This window comes from Stylophora pistillata, chromosome 8, assembly GCF_964205215.1.
Source record: "Stylophora pistillata chromosome 8, jaStyPist1.2, whole genome shotgun sequence".
Lineage (NCBI taxonomy): Eukaryota > Metazoa > Cnidaria > Anthozoa > Scleractinia > Pocilloporidae > Stylophora > Stylophora pistillata.
In genome coordinates, this window is record NC_142526.1 from 2,586,317 (window position 1) to 2,602,864 (window position 16,548).

At 39.2% G+C, this 16,548-nt stretch overlaps 2 protein-coding genes across 7 annotated transcripts; one reads left to right on the forward strand and one right to left on the reverse strand.

Moving 5' to 3' along the window:
• Positions 1-1,700: 1,700 nt before the first annotated feature.
• LOC111325784 (uncharacterized) lies at positions 1,701-3,986 on the forward strand. Its single transcript, XM_022929675.2, has one exon. The coding sequence runs from the start codon at positions 1,701-1,703 to the stop codon at positions 3,984-3,986; it is 2,286 nt and encodes a 761-aa protein (XP_022785410.2).
• A 729-nt stretch (positions 3,987-4,715) lies between these two features.
• On the reverse strand, positions 4,716-16,252 carry LOC111325767 (uncharacterized). Of its 6 annotated transcripts, none has more exons than XM_022929646.2 (6): positions 16,178-16,252; positions 15,562-15,606; positions 11,286-11,440; positions 10,913-11,029; positions 8,958-9,125; positions 4,716-8,087 (listed from the first exon to the last, which is right to left on the reverse strand). In XM_022929646.2, the coding sequence occupies exons 1-6, from the start codon at positions 16,236-16,238 to the stop codon at positions 7,926-7,928; spliced, it is 708 nt and encodes a 235-aa protein (XP_022785381.1). In that variant the 5' UTR covers positions 16,239-16,252; the 3' UTR covers positions 4,716-7,925. The 6 variants fall into 6 exon arrangements, with proteins under 6 accessions (XP_022785381.1, XP_022785380.1, XP_022785385.1 ...); XM_022929645.2 differs by having other exon boundaries at positions 11,286-11,443; XM_022929650.2 differs by lacking the exon at positions 16,178-16,252 and adding an exon at positions 16,037-16,055.
• Positions 16,253-16,548: the final 296 nt, after the last annotated feature.

The following is a 16,548-nucleotide window of genomic DNA, read 5'->3' on the forward strand; positions in this document are numbered from 1 at the left end:
TTCGTAACCTTGGTGGAGGGGATTAATAAAACAACCCAAGTTAATCCTTCGCTTTTGTCATCCCACGTTTTTCAACAAATTTCAGTTGCCTGGTTAAAAAAAAATAACAAACAAAATAAAAAAAAAATTCTATCTGTTTAAGCTCAGAGCCCTATGATGGGGATATTAGTCGTTTTTTATTATTCGGTGGGCACATTATGGACAATTTACATCTAAACGATAGTGTAAAAAGTCAGACTGAAACTTAGGTTGAAGAAGTGCGCCCAATCTCAAAAGTATTTGGTGACAAACAGAGTTATCTAATAGCCATACAAGGCAAACAAAAGATCATGAACTGTTTATGATTTGTTGAAGAAAGAAACTAAGTGAATTAATAAATGAAAGAATAAATCTATATTGTTTTAATAAAGCGACAGTAACTCATTTGCTGATTTTCTAAGATAAAATTTATGACTAGGAAACGGCAGCAATGGTTAGGTTGATAAGATCTATATACACTGAATATAAGGGTCTAACTTATGGATTGAATCACTATTTTCAGGAATGGGCTCACAATCTCTTTTTGTGTTGTGTCACTCCTTATGGTCTTTTGAAAAATACGTAAATACACAGCAGGTTTGAGTTTCACTAAATAAAGCATTTATGGTTTTTTATCTTGTCTGTTAGACTTTTTTTAAAATCTCCTCTCAGCTTCAAGAGATTGACTGCCGCCACGTTCGTCAAGCAGGCAGTAAGCCAAGCGTATGTTATCCCCGCTAAAGAAAACCATGCTCGAGCTGGAAAATTTCCTCGTCTGTGGACGAGCATTTTCTTATTATCTTAGGGAAGAGAATTATGCCTCAATAACCGCCAGTTAGTTGTGCTCCAGTTCAAAAACTACTCTACTTAACTGCAGTCCAACTGCTTTTGCAATAGTCTTATGAGGATTAAGACTACGAAGACGTGGAGAATATAACTAAGAGTAATTACATATTAAATATTTTCAATATTTTAAAATACCCGCTAAACACCACAATCGAAAAAGATCTGTTCCATTTCTTTTTTTGAGAACTTCCAGAAAAAAATTCAAAGAAAAAAGTTTAAAAAATTAGGCGAGGCAATAATTTCGCATCCATACTACCTTCGTTTTATTTTAAGTCTTCCACAATCGCTCTAAGGGTCAAGAAACTTAGTTGTAGAAACTTAGTTCTAATCCGAACAATTAAATCTGTTTTCCACTTAATTGGAAAATAGCCTTGATTGTGCTCTGTAACCTTGATTCTGTAGTAAAGCACGCAGGAATCGGCTAGAGCACAAAAGAAGTGTTGGGAGAAACATTTGACTACGATGCAGTTTGCGACCTTTGCACATGTTCTTGCTCTAAACGTTTCTAAAGTCAACTTTAAAGTTTACGAAGTCAAAAGCCACAGTCTTGATTGATGATATATCCATTTTCAATAAGTAATATAATGCCACTCTACGTTCGAAATACTCCCGTGTAAAACTAAATTACAGAGAAATTTTTTTTAAGGTTCTTCGCGGTCTCTTCCTTGCAAAGGTCGTCTTGGTCACTTGATTGCCGTTAAAAGGGGAGCTCCTCTTTTTTCCAGGAGAGCGCCTCGCTGGTAGCACACGACCTTTCACGCTCCATGTTTTCCCTCCATTTTTTTAGAGAGATTTATTAATATTTTAAGTTTTAAATCTAGTTTAAACTCAAAAACATGGCTTTGACGTATTCAAGATCTGTAATTCAACAGTTATCATCGTTTTCCCCGGCTTTATTGAATCCACTCCTGTGGCGTCGTTTCACTGAGCACGGTATCACTCGCATAAAATCCACACGTCGGGGTTGCCTTGGCGGTCGCAGAAAGCGAGGTAACAGTGTATCGTGCCTAGGAACTGCAAGACAATTCCGTGCCAACGTCTCTCCAACTCCAAATGAAGATGATTCGATGGGTTCTGACCAAATTGCTGCACTGGACCACGAATCTAGTAATTTGCATAACCGCTCGTCGAGCTTATTAAATATTCAAGGTAACACCTTTCAAACCAACAAAACAAACAACCCTTCCGTACCGCCGGTGTTGCTCGAGAACGGAACGAACACTTCAAACTCTCGGATTGACGACAATACGTTTCCAGTCATCACGGATCGTCCCATTGAATCGCGTAGCGTGTTTGATATGAGCTTGATGCTTGCGAACACAATGTCTCTGGCGCCCAAGATCGACGAAGTTCGTTCTACCATCTTGGACTACAAACCAAATTTAGGGTTCATTACTGAAACGTGGCTGAGGGACACCATCAGTGGAAACCACCTCCACATTCCCGGTTACTCGTTTATTTCTAGAAACCGCACCACAGACATTCACGGAGGGATTGGGCTCTATATAGTGGACTCGATCAGGTATAGATCTCTTGATCACTTACAAGATCCTAACCATCCGTTCTTCAACGACAGCGCCAGAGACACTGATTTGTTGGACTATCTATCAGCACCCTTGACTACTGTTGAGGGAGAATTCCCAGGTTGCGGGATTCTACTCTGCGGCGATTTCAATCGGCTAAAGTTGAATCGTTTAGCTGCACAATTCGGACTGCGGCAATTGGTCAACAAGCCCACTAAGGGTGATCAGATCCTGGACTTGGTTTTCACCAACCAACCAGATTTGTACGACATAAATTCCGTTCAGATTTCACCGCCGTTTGGTTTATCGGATCACAATGTTGTCTTCGTGCACCCAACAACTCGTGCTCCAAGGGAAGGCCCAAGTAGAAGAACCCTTTCCAAGCGGGACACTCGGGCCAGTCCCACGTCCGAGCTTGGGCGTTTCCTCGCGTCTATCGACTGGTCAGTGGTTAACGAAGCATCTAACTGCGAGGCTGAATTGGCGCTGTTTACGGATTTCATCAAAATTAGTCTCGACCACTTAATGCCGGTTAAACATGTCAGACTTCACCTGAATGATCCCCCCTGGGTTACTGAGCGGTTCAAGAACCTCGTTAAGCTCCTTCAACACGCCTTCCACAATGGAGACATGGATCAATACCGGCGATATCGAAATGACGTCAACTGCACGCGTAAGTCACTTCGCAGTAAATACTATGCAAGGAAAGTGAATAATTTAAAGAACATCAAGCCCTCGCAGTGGTGGAGCGGAGTTAAACGAATCGCCGGTATGAATCCTGCGTCATCTTCTGAAAGTCTCCTTTCCAGCCTTCAGCTTGGGGACAGTTCCGATCGCCTAAGTGACGTTGAACTAGCTAACGCCATCAACGCTGTGTTCTTAGAACCCATGAAGCATTACCAACCCCTATTCGCTGTCCCTACTGTAGTGGAGGACTCCGATATGCCTTTAATTCCAGAAATTGATGTCCTACATGCTCTAATCAATCTAAACCCGAGGAAGGCAGCTGCACCTGACGACATCGGTAACTGGCTTTTGAGGGAATATGGAGTGATTCTCGCACAGCCTATTACATCTATACTGGCCGCGAGCTTTAGAGAACAAAGGCTTCCCGCCTCTTGGAAGCTTGTGGACGTGGTGCCTCTCCCTAAGCAAAAACCCGTGGTTGATGCTACTAAGCACCTGCGTCCTATCTCCTTGACGCCCGCTATCTCTAAGGTTGCGGAAGATTTTGTGGTACTCAGATACGTCAGTCCAGCGGTGTTGCAGATCATAGACCCGAACCAATATGGCGGTATTCCAAGATCCTCCACCTTGTACACACTGATTTCCATGGTACATAACTGGTCACAAGCCACTGATGCCACAGGCGCAGCTGTTAGAGTGGTATTTTTCGACTATCGTAAGGCTTTTGATCTTATTGATCACAATTTGCTGGCCAGAAAGATCAAAGCCTTGGACATGCCACAGTGGGTTCGCGTCTGGGTGCTGGATTTTCTGTCAGACAGGAAACAACGTGTCAGGTTGTCATCAGACTGCAGGTCAGAGTGGGGCTCAGTCCCCGCTGGGGTACCACAGGGGACCAAGCTTGGTCCCTAGTTGTTCTTATTAATGATCAACGATCTCGAGGTCGACGCGCTCACTTGAAAGTATGTAGACGACACAACTATCGCCCATACTATACCGCGAGGTTTGACCAGTGATGTACAAAGCGCAGTTTCCGCTGTTGAGGCGTGGTCGATCGAAAATAGGATGGAACTGAACGCGGATAAATGCAAGGAGATGCGCATTGACTTTAAAAAACACTCACAACTTTCCACCAATTGTGATTAATGGCAAGGAACTATCAGTATCAAACAGTGTAAAAATCCTAGAAGTCACTATTAGCTCAGATTTAAAATGGAACGAACATATCTCAGAGTGCATTAAGAAAGCGAACAAGCGCCTTTACTTTATTGTTCTTGTAAAGCGCGCAAACGTTCCACTGAGCGACATTATAAATTTTTATTGCACCGTGATAAGATCTGTTTTAAAGTACTGTGCGCCAGTTTTCCATCACGCGCTCCCACAATATCTTAGTGACGACATTGAACGAGTGCAAAAGAGAGCGCTCTCCATCATTTGTCCTTATGCGTCATATTCCGAATGTTTGACCAGGTTCGACTTGGTAACCTTGCACGCGAGACGCGTGGCTCTGTGTAGCAAGCTTTTCGAGTCTATCATGTCATGCCCGGATCACAAACTCGTGCCTGTCTTACCTCCTGAGAGAGAACACAGATATAATCTAAGACAGTCCAGGGCTTATGCCATGCCCCGTACACATACAAATCATTTTAAGAACACTTTTATTCCAAGTATGTGTACATTCAATCTTTTTTTTAGACAAGTTTGTACATATTTATATATGGAGAGTTTTTCGCATTTGTGGTTTTATTATAATTTCAATTGTATTTATTTCTAGTTCTAAGTAATTGGTAACGCAATTCAGTCTACGGACTGCTATGTTCGATATTCTAATAAACTATCCATCTATCTATCTGTCTATCTATCTATCTATCTCTCTATCAACTTTCGCACATTAGATGAACCAAGCTAACATGAATACTGCAATTCATTTCAGTTGTTTTGAAATAGTCCGGGACAAAAAATGACGAAAAAGAAATAAAGAAAAAGCTCGGTAACAATATACTTTTTTGTCAAACTTTGTCTCCTATTCTTGACCATATACTTCAGATCAATGCAAATTACATTTGGGGCAACATGATTTTATTATTTTATTTAACCTTACAAGGTTAAAGATTTCATTGTTATATATTTCACGACAACATTGATACTTTAAAATTTCTAAATAAACCTGGTATAAACTTGTCTCACCCCCACAGATTGTGTTAAAAAAAAAGGAAAGAAAGAAAAAGAAGAAATTCCAGTGAAAAATGAGATCGACTCCTCTTCACTACATAGAAGGTGACAGTGTCATCCGACTCTACATCGTCACCTTACCAGATTTAATATTGCGTTACTCCTTTCTTTTTCATCAGCAACATCAGTATTTCGAAAGTTTTAAATCAACCTGGTATAAACTTGACATAAGTGTCATTTACAATTTTCTGCTATGCAGCGAAACAGCTGACATTCTACATGAACCAAACACTCAGTTGCGCAACACATTAATCATGGTTCTAGGACCGAGTAGAGTCCAGTTCAGTCTGTAATCCTACGAGTAACTTACAAAGCAAACAACAACAAACATATGAAACATATGTGTGAACTGCGGTTATGAGACGTATATGAGCACGATCCTTCGCAGTAAAGCACTATTTGAGCAATAGTGAAAATCAGACCTGAAAAAAATTTCAGGCCTGTACTGCTCATATACGTCTCATAACCGCAGTTCACACATATGTTTCATATGTTTGTTGTTGTTTGATTTATCATCTACGGGTTTATGTCGAATTAATTTGATGGCCTGCTCCCAGTTGGCTTGTTAGCTCAATTGGTAGAGCGCTGCACTAGTATCGCAGAGGTCAGTGGTTCGAATCCCGTACAGGCCTGAAATTTTTTTCAGGTCTGATTTTCACTATTGCTCAAATAGTGCTTTACTGCGAAGGATGGTGCTCATATACGTTACAAAGCAAAGTGGGAGTCCCATCTCTTTATCACGATCGAATTATAACAGACTGAAATGCACAACATTGATTCCTGTTACCAGTTAATCAAACGGATCATGTTTACTGTAAGTAGTGTCGGTCGACACCATCGGTCAATATGCTGACCAACACTCGGTCGATAAATCGGCCGAGTAGCGGTCAACACAGTCGAAAGGGTCGACATATCGATTGATCGTTGGTCGAGTATCAGTGGAGTATCAATCGAGTGCTGGTCGAGTGTCGGTCGAGTATCGGCCGATACTACGGCCGATTTAGTCTCATCGACACTCGGCGGATGCCTTATCAATACTTTACTGATAGTCTGTTGATACCTTATCGATACTCGGTCGTAACTTGACCGATCTAGTGTCGGTCGAGTCTAGTTCGATATGTCGGTCGTTAATTGCCCGACGATATCTTACGATATCTTACTTTGGGCTTTGATATAAAAGAGAACGTGGAGTTTCATCAACTTTTATAATTACTATTGTTATGATGATGATTTTATTATTGGCCATCATTATATGGCTGTGTCAGGGGACAAGCTATTCCAGATAACCGCACCGTTATAGCTAAAGCTATTTTTCAGGAAATTGGTGCGGGGCAATGGAACAGCTAGTTTGTTTTCAGAGTTCCTTAGATTATATGGAGGATCATATTTAGTGAAAAGAGAGCCAAGATAGTCGGACGCAAGACCATGTATAGATTTATAGACCATGGTGACCACTTGTATTTGTCGCTGAGTATCTAACCGTCTCCAGTTAAGTTGCACAAAAAGAGGATCAGCGCTTGTGTCATAACTGGAGAAGGTCAGAATACGGGCAGCCCGGTTTTGCAACTTTTGGAGCTTATTCGAAAGACCCTTGTTACAATTCCCCCAGACCTCGCTGCAGTAATTAAAGTACGGTTGAACTAAGACATTGAAAACGGACTCAAGCGTGGTTCGATTAACAAAAGGCCTACAACGTTTAATTGCTCCAATGCCCGATGCGATTTTCTTGGCTATTTTTTCAATGTGCATATTCCATGAAAGGTTTTCGTCTATATGTACACCCAGAGATTTGACTGAGCTAACTTGTTTAATTATGTCACCACCTATGATTAGTTTAGGGGAAGTATCGTAGGTACCTATCCTTTGCCGCGATCCAATTAACATGAATTCAGTTTTAGATGAATTTAGAGTCAATTTGTTTGCAGTGAGCCATGTGTTAACATTGGATAGGTCGTGATTCATAACATCATTGATCATTTCTATGTTGTTACTGGCAAAGGTCAGGTGAGTATCGTAAACCACAGGTTTACGGTTAATTCTCTAACTATGATGCTACGTTAATTCTCTAACTATGATGCTGATGCAACTGAGCTACTCGAGTTTTTAGGGTGGAAAAATCTTGCACCCCAGCAGGAAATCCATAAAGCCACCATGATGTTTAGATGTCTGCACGGGCTAGCTCCAAGGTATCTATATTCAAAGTTTACTCTGCTTATGACCTCAGGGACTCTGAAAATAAGCTTAATGTTCCACTACCGCGCACTAATTATTACAGAAAAAGCTTTAGCTACAATGGCGCCACATTATGGGACAGTTTACCACGCGATATAAGGAACACAGAGTCTCTGGGGTTATTTAAACGTAAGATCAATGACATTTTTAAAGTCTAATGCACGGCATTCACGGAAAACAGCTTTAGTGTTATAGTATGTAGTTTTAATTTTAAATATCTTAGCGTATGTGATATGTATTTTTATAGGCTGATGAATTGATCGTGTCTAAATAAAGATTACAATACCATACAATATGACGCGACTGTCCCTCTAATAATCTTCTTACACTGTCCTATTAGAGCTCCAATTAGTATTCACGATGCATTATTGCATCCAAAATTTACCATCATGACGAGTTCATTCGTCGCCAATTAAGGTAACAATAATATAGTAATATGAGGAACATGCAATTACGTATTCCTGGCACGGCCACTTGCTGATGAGTTACTTGGTATTCAACGGGAGTGTCAGTGTGTTCCACAGGAGTTCGTCCGCCCATTTTGGTAGTCTGTAAAATGCGTATATTTAAAATTATAGTCCATCAAGTTGTTCGTAAGCATTTTCCCGCACGTTGAAAAACATTTCAAAGATGATAAAAACCTTCATTTGACTAAAGAAGAGGGCTCGTATATTTGTCTCTGGACATTATGTGTTCTTCGAAGCTCACAATTTTCCCACAGTGGAGCTTGAGGAAAACTGTCCGCATCTTAAAAGAGATAACGTGCGCAGAAAAATATCCGAATATTGTTTTCGCGAAAACTGGAGGTCATTTTCTACTTACAATCCCACCCATAGATTTTCACGCGCTCCTATGGCTACTTTACGTCAGGGGGTACAAAATCACTGAGCAGTTATCACGCAAGAATCCCCATTTAAGTCGTTTTTCGGCGAAAAGAAACAAAACCAGCGGAAAAAAGCCAGCTCAAGAGTTCACTTCTAACTCTTTCTCGCTTCACATGGAAGAAAATTGAACTCGTTTCCAAACTGATCTCAAATGCTTCTCCGGTAGGTACAAAAGAGTCGACAAATTCTGCTGTCAACGCACGATACGAAAAATCAGTATAAACTCCCTTTCTGGCTTGCTGTTGTAATGGCTATTACTATTCTTGGCTTAGAGATTTTCCGTAAATTTTCACATTTGTCCTCGAAGCTTTGGTTCCTTTTTGTTTTTCGGAAAGTAATAATTAAGCAGATAAATTTACTTTGCTATGAATATTTGAAAACTTGTCGACAAAGACAAAAGCATTGTTACGATGCAAAATTTTCGAGAAAAAAATAATTAGATAAAAAATTTAGATGAATTTGTCAAGCAGATATTGGTACTGGTTTTTGCAGTTTTGTTTTTTCGAAACCCAAGCAACACTGGAGAGACACTCACCGGTGGTGCTGGTGACTCAACAGTCCGCATTCCCGTGTAAAGAAGCTTGACATCCTGCTCGTTTTCCACGCTCACACTGACTCTCAAAGGTGATGAGAAGGGTACAGGAGGAGCGAACGTGGTCTTCACTCCAGTAAGATTCATTTCGTTCACCTTGGATTTCTCTAGCTGAATGAAGATAACAGAGAAGTCGTAATCTTATTGAATATTTTGCTCAAGTTGCAAACTATGGTTATCTTGCAATAGTCTGCTGCTACCGTTGAAAGTTTCAAAATACAATATAAGTCGAGACTGAGAAATTTTGGCAATAAAACTAAATCTTTAATTTGAGAAGAATTATGATTTAGGTCATTATAATCGGCCACGAAAGGTATAAAGGACTATGAATTAATCTTAAAACAAAGGAAAGTACGCTCTATGAGCCTTTCATAAAAGCAAACGAGAGTTTTAGCAAAAACTTTGTAACAGAGGCTATCCGACAGCGCTCGTTCATAAATTCCTGACTGAAGTTAAGTTCTCAGACAAAACGAACCCAGGTCGTATGGTGAGGCGGTTAACTACCTCTTCTATGAAAGTGATTTCTTACGGAATACCCCAGGAGTCGGTACTTGGTGCAGCTCTCTTTAATGCACATATCAACGGAATTAGGATTGCTTGTCAAAGTTGTCATGTTATTTTATATGCTGGCGATACCGAAGTCCATGCAAGTTCAAAGAATATCGACATAGCTGAGGAGAAGGTCAACAAAGACTTGAGATCAATCAGTAGGTGGTTTGCTTTAAATCCTAATATGCAATACAAAAAATAGTTACGTCATGCTTTCAGGAAATAATCACGCATTTAGAGCTGCCCGTAATTTCAGGTTATAATGGATGATAAACTCTTGAAACAATCTGAACATTTCAAGTATTTGGGACTGAAAATCACTTAAGTTTGAAATTCCATTTTGCTCAAATCTATCTCACTAAGCTTAAAATGCTCAATAATATTTCATTCGGCACAAATATGTTATTCCTCCTAAAGTATATTTGATTATGATTGTACAGTTTGGGGAGATTATGGCATACAGAATTCTCAGCGTTTAGGACGCCTCAAAAACCAAGAAATGCGTATTATTTTATCAGTAAGTATGTCTGGACTTTTAAAGAAAACAACATTGACCACTTTATTTCATATATGTAGATAGATAGATGGATGGATAGATAGATAGATAGATAGATAGATAGATAGATAGATAGATAGATAGACAGATAGATAGATAGATAGATAGATGGTAGATAGATAGTTAGATAAATAGATAGATAGATAAATGCCAGGAGAGAACAAAGATCTGGAGCTTTTTCAGCGGATAGCAAACGGAATCGCCATTAATCTTGAGTGCACATTCACTTTGCGAGTGGTCTTGCCCCAATGGTTTTCAGTAATAATATAAATGAGAATAAAATTACATTGTTGCTACAATTTTCTTGAATAAAAAACAGGCCAACTTTTCCCTCTCGGTGAACAGCCTGGGGAATTGTGGTCGAGAATTTCTGAAGTTCTTTCATTTAAACCGCGCAGCGAAAAATAAAGGCTTGAAAGGAAAAAGGGCTGAGACAAATATATCTACATTATTGTTTGTGGCAATCAAAGCATCCTCTCCATCTTCTCCAAGCCAAATGCCTTTGACAAGTTCGGGGAGTTTGCCCCGTCTGGTCATGAAACTGGTATAATCTGGTTGATAATTTTCCACAGATTTGCTTATTTGAATTATTGGTTTGATTCAAATTCACTGTTGATACATCAACCATCCTAAGCTTTATGAATTATGCCATCGATAGCAAATGTTCGTCCAAAATATAGTCAGACTCCCCACCTTAAAGAGTTAAATCAAAGTTGAGCTGATTTTGGACGCATTCATTCCTTTTAACAAATTACTGTTAGATATATCTCTGAATTCCTGAAAATGGTCTTACCACTTTCGCATCCCGAAATCCTCCCCCTTCTGACATTATCTTGACGATTATGAACTGACCTTGCCAACAGAATTCCCAAGAGCCAACGGGTCGATGGTTAAACCGTTTCTTTTGGCCCTAAAATTCAACCAGTGAGCGTTTAAAGTCATATGATTAATATCAGAACAGCTTTTTAAAGATAGTTCGCCTTCACAAAGCTCAGAAAACTGAGGATAAGCGAAAAAGGCATAGATAGTATACGTACGAAACCATGTAAAATACATCTCAGAATTGTATTTCTTTATTCATCACAGTGGTATGAAGAGAGGTCCATTTACGGTGGTAGAGTTCCTAATGAGGTGATTTAGCCTCACATGCCGAGCAGTGACCTTACCTCAAGAAATCTTTTGTCCATTGCAATTTTGCTTCTGCATCCTTTATGTAGTTTACGTACAACGGCCACAACGCTGTGTCCATCGGAGAGTACCACGAGTTCATACATCTCTTTACTGCAACCTGAGTTGGTCGTTCCAGTCGACATACTTGAGACTCCTCAAGGAAATCAGAAAAAGTATGAGCTTTGTTCTTGTTTGAGCCTCGCCAAGATAACCTAATCTTTCCTTTGCAGACAGCTGTTAGTCAAATGGTAGGGAGAATGAGGAAAACAAATTGTCGGTGTAAAAGCTTGCCTCTCACTCAAAAAGCGTTGCGGAGGAAAATAATATAATTGTGTAAGAGGCATTTTAATGGTGTGCCTCTTTAATTTTTTGCTACTTTTAACTTCACTTTCCGTTCAGAAGCAATGCGCAACGAAAAAAGGCATCGATTTCATTGTTTATATTGGAAAGAGCTTGTTAACGCTCGCAGATAAAATCCGTGCAGGTAGGGAAGTATCTATTGACTACATAACTTAAAAAAGATCAATAAAAAAATAAAGAAAAGGCAAACAGCAAGCATTATTGGATATGCTTAATTGACAAAAAAAATAACAAAACAAAAAAAAAACATCAAACCAAAATAAGAATTTTCTCTCTTTTTTCTTATTCAAAGAGTATTTTTAATTTTTCTTAACTGAAATTTATATTTCATTGACGATAGAACACTATTTTGCTAATTCCTTTGTCTTTTAGTCTTTTTAATTGTATCAAAGAAGTATGGAGCTATTCTATGAGTCAGTTAGCCAATATTGACTATGCATGTAAATCAAGCCAACTCTTGCGAGATCTGTCCTTAAGATAAATGCGCCTCCAATACACCTTTTATGGACAAAACAAAGAAACACCTCAACCTTCCATTGTCCTTGAGAACTACTTGGAAAATTTCATGACACAACTTGCAGAGATTACTGTTTTCAACGAAAGAAAACAATTTGTAACGCAATGAGGTCACAGCTCTAAAATAGTAGCCATAGGAGCGCGTGAAAATCTATGGGTGGGATTGTAAGTAGAAAATAACCTCCAGTTTTTTCTCCCATTCAAAGTAAAAAACAAAGAAATTGAGACTGTTAGTGTGTTTCATCCATGTTAAATCTCATCTGCAATTTACACATGAATGTTAAAAGAAATGTCTCATGTTAGAAGTAGTTTTAAAAAAACTTCAGAGAACACATATCGACTGGCTTTAGCCGCCAGTTTTTTGTTTGCATGATTTGAAGGGGGCCCTTTACCTTGTTTCACGCAAGGGCAGTCTCGGCCACGATAAAATGTCTACAGAAAAAAAAAATTAAATTCTATCCGTTTCCGGTGGGATATCCAAAAGAATGTAACCTCGTGGAAAGGAGGAGTGATGAAAGATGGTTAACTCTGGATTTTTTGATGGTGAACTTGTTAGCTTCGATTCCGCTCTCGCGAATTTGTGTAAACCTTGTTTTAAAAGGGTGACCCAATTACCATATAAAGTATTCTGCCTATTGGCCCTCTACAAACCCACCCTTCACACCCCAGGGGAGGACATCCATCACACAGTATACTCGTGCGTGGGAAATTAACGTCTCCTAACCCTAACCCTGCAGGAGACGGGACCTCTATTTATTCGTCCCTATCCGATAAGACTAGAATTTCTAACCATTTCTAACTATTTATAGAAAGGTCGTATATTCTTCTCATTATTTTTAAGTCCTTGAGTGTTGGTCCGGCCGGGACTCGAACCCTCGACCTCCCACACAACAGTCCAGCGCTCTATCCACTGAGCTAACCGGGAGGCGGTTAGCTCAATGGATACAGAGATAGATCAATTTAGAGAGATTGGAACAAAAAAACAAATAGAAAGCAATTTCTATACTGGTTTCTGGAAAGAATCAATAGGCCGTGTTGCCAACTAGCTTTGGAAATTATGACGGAGAAACCTTCGAGCGTAGTTGTCGATAGTTTCCTTCGAGGTACAGTTTACGATCAAATGGATGTATCTTTGTTGGGACTAACGGCAGCTACGCTTATTGTCGTTTAGGGGATATAGAGTGCGGCAAATATGAACTCGTATTTTGTCAGCAGAACATCACCAGAAATCGGGGACATTTGGAGCCTGTTACAAAATGTCACCGGTATATCGCATTACAGAAAATTCACTAAGGCGGCGGTGGAAGTGAAGTGAACACGTAACTTTCTATTTTCGTAAAACCATGCCAGAGAAAGGCCTGGTACGTTACCATTCCAGAAAGCCATAGGAGACGTCAAAACAAGGAAAATGGCGGCCATATTGTGCAGTTACAGGGATTTGTATCTTTCGTGTTCTTCCTTCCTAAAAGTGGGGAATTTAAAACTGGAGTATTGGGCTTTTGAGCTCTGTGAAATACCAAGAGTCTTCCGGCTCAAGAAAAGTTTGTGGGCCAACATATTCGACGGTTTACGAGCGATTTAGTTGAGCAAACTTCTACGGAATGCATATCGAACTATGGAGTTGCGAATCTTCACGAGTTTGTTCCCGCGACAAAAGAATTGTAAAACCTGGTCAAACAGATTTTAAGAGCTTGTATGGGAAAATGGAGTCAGAAGTTTGAGTTTATTCGTATACCTTGGAAAAAGGTAGGCTTGAATTCGAGTATTCCTTTTTCGGAGCGATGAACGCTTTAACCGATGCAGGCTGCATTTCCAACTGCGCAGCGAAAGAATATCCCATTCTTAGACAGCTATTTTGGAAAAAAAAACAATATTTTTCCATACATTTTCTTATACTGTTTCGGCGCCATTTTGCTCGTAACACGAGAACCGCTTGTAGTTTTTGCTTTCATTGATTTTTCACTAGTTTTTAAGTTCATTCTAATTCTTAATTGATTATATTTTTCTATCACTATCATTGTAAAGCGTCGCTGGATCTTTGAGATCTTTAAAAATGTATTTAATTTAGAGTTTAATTGCATTTACACACGACCCCACAAGCTGTTCAGCTTTAAACATTGTCGTGTCTAAAGAAAGGTATAATTATTGTTATGCAGTATACACGTTTGGATGCTAGTGAGCTAAGCAAGATAGGGCGAAAATTCGTAGCCTATCTGCATGACAGGACTGTTAACTATAATGATATCTAATACTACTTAAATATAAATGATCAATATAAAACGATAAAAGTGTCAATTGGCCCAATACTAAGATGTTTTTTTTTTGTTTTTTTTTTTTTTATGTTCATGATTTACTGTTCGGTTCTTAAAATATCCTTAACTTAAACTTAACTTATTATTAAACTTAACTTAACTTAACTTAACTTATTATTATTATTATTATTATTTTCATTATTATTATTGTTGCGCTATATAAGCTATGTATTGTATTGTATTGTAACCACCTCCGCCATATTGTCCCATATTTCTGGCAATGAGAGGTTTTGGCGTAACCATTTCTTTCGTTGATGAAAAAAAATTCACCAAAAAATACACCGGTTCGCATCAAAAAAATTACGTTGGGTGAATCTTCTACTACAGTTGTTTATTTTCTTCAAAGTACAGTTTGCGATCAAATGATCACATTGTCAGAAGACAGTGCAACGTGAACTTTACCTCAGGCTTCACATCGAAATTCCATAACGAAGAGTCTAACGAGGAAGCGAAGTGACAAAATAACAAAACGCAATTACGCAACGAGCGATTACTTGAATTCAGTCAAAGCCGAATGTTTTAGTTACGCATAAATCACGCTTTATGGCAGCCATTTTTAATTTGCGTTTCCCGAAGACCCTATGACGTATTTACTCTGACTGCTCAGGATAAAGAAGTCAAGAACTATAGGAAAGGTTATGTCCCTTCTAATAACGGAATCCAACTAAACACGAAATTAAAAAAAAAAAAAATTGAAAAAGTGGCTGTAAACTTTCTCGAATCCCTCGTTATTTCGGCTATGCAGCAGTAAGCACTCCCGCAACCGTGCATAAAATTCTTTTGCTATGGCCCTTCGTACCTAAAGTTTTTATTATTGCTATCGTTACTCAGAATTCGAGTGACAATGCAGAGATATGCTTCGTGATACGTCCTCAAATTCACGAACGAAACCTTATCTAAATAGCTGAAAACTGTGAATTTAACAGAACCTCTCGCATTATAACCAATATAAAAGGGAAGGTCTGATACTACTTTTTAAACGTTAGGTAATTTTTTGCAATACCATGGCGTAAAAATCTTCAAATAAAATCGTGTACCTTTCAAATGAGTCCATTAATTTAAAAAAAAATACAGTAGGATGTACCTGAATAATTCGCTCTCCTTTGGCTCGACTCTTCCTTGAGAGTCTCTGTAAAATAAGTATAAATTTTTTTACTCCAAAAGAACAAAGAGGTAAGAAATCAGGTAGTGTATCAGCAAACAATCGCATACCTAGCAATTATTCGCACCTAAAAGCCGATCACTTTCAACATAAGATAGTGCGGCCAGCCTCGTCTGTTTTCCTTGCCCACAATTGTCTTCCTTCTTTGTACGTATGATCCCCCCCCCCTCCCCCCCACGGCCTCGTCTAGGGAATTTCCCTCCGCACTGTTTTTACGGTTAACTCATACACAAAAAAATGTGCCTACGAAGTGGCTCTTGGTTTCGATTCAAGTTAGCTGTTCCACAATTTCTGACTGTGGTGCCATACATTAAGACTGAAATTTTGGGATTATGTTTTCTTCAGCACTCTTATTTGATACGATCGGCTGTCTTCTCTGAAAACCATCGATACCTACATCTAGTTGAGATTTTGCGTATTCGTGACATCGGCGCTTTGTCCAAAAAGGTGTTTTTCCCAACGAGCTTCGTCTAGGGAACCTCCCTCCGTATTTTTTTATGTTTTCAACTTCTATATAAAAAAAAAAGAAGGTGCTTACGAAGTAACTTTTGGTTTCGATTCAGGCCAGCTGTTCCACAATTTCTGACTCTCGGTCTCATACCTTCAGATTGAGATTTTGGGATTTTAATTCTTAGCTCTCTTATCTAAGACGATCTGCTGTTTTCTCTAAAAATCATCGAAACATACATTTAGTTAAGCTTTCGCGTATTCGTGACATCGGCCCTTTGTCCGAATAGGGGTTTTTCCCATTGGGTTGTTTGTCTTCCTGTTTTCATCCTAGAATTACTTCCCTTGACCTTCAACCACACTTTCAGTTTCGGCAACGCTATTCACTGGTAAGTTATATCGCTTATCACACGGCTTCACCCATCAAAGCAGTTATTAATTTGTTATAATCTGTACTTCTTT

Excerpts from the sequence above, each read along its gene's own strand:
- LOC111325767 (XM_022929645.2), bottom strand. The coding sequence starts at position 16,238 with ATGAGACCGAGAGTCAGAAATTGTGGAACAGCTGGCCTGAATCGAAAC. Across the intron at positions 15,607-16,177 it reads TCGAAACCAAAAGTTACTTC|AGACTCTCAAGGAAGAGTCG; the intron begins GTAAGCACCTTC and ends CTTATTTTACAG. Across the intron at positions 8,088-8,957 it reads TTGAGTCACCAGCACCACCG|ACTACCAAAATGGGCGGACG; the intron begins GTGAGTGTCTCT and ends CGCATTTTACAG.
- LOC111325784 (XM_022929675.2), top strand. The coding sequence starts at position 1,701 with ATGGCTTTGACGTATTCAAGATCTGTAATTCAACAGTTATCATCGTTT.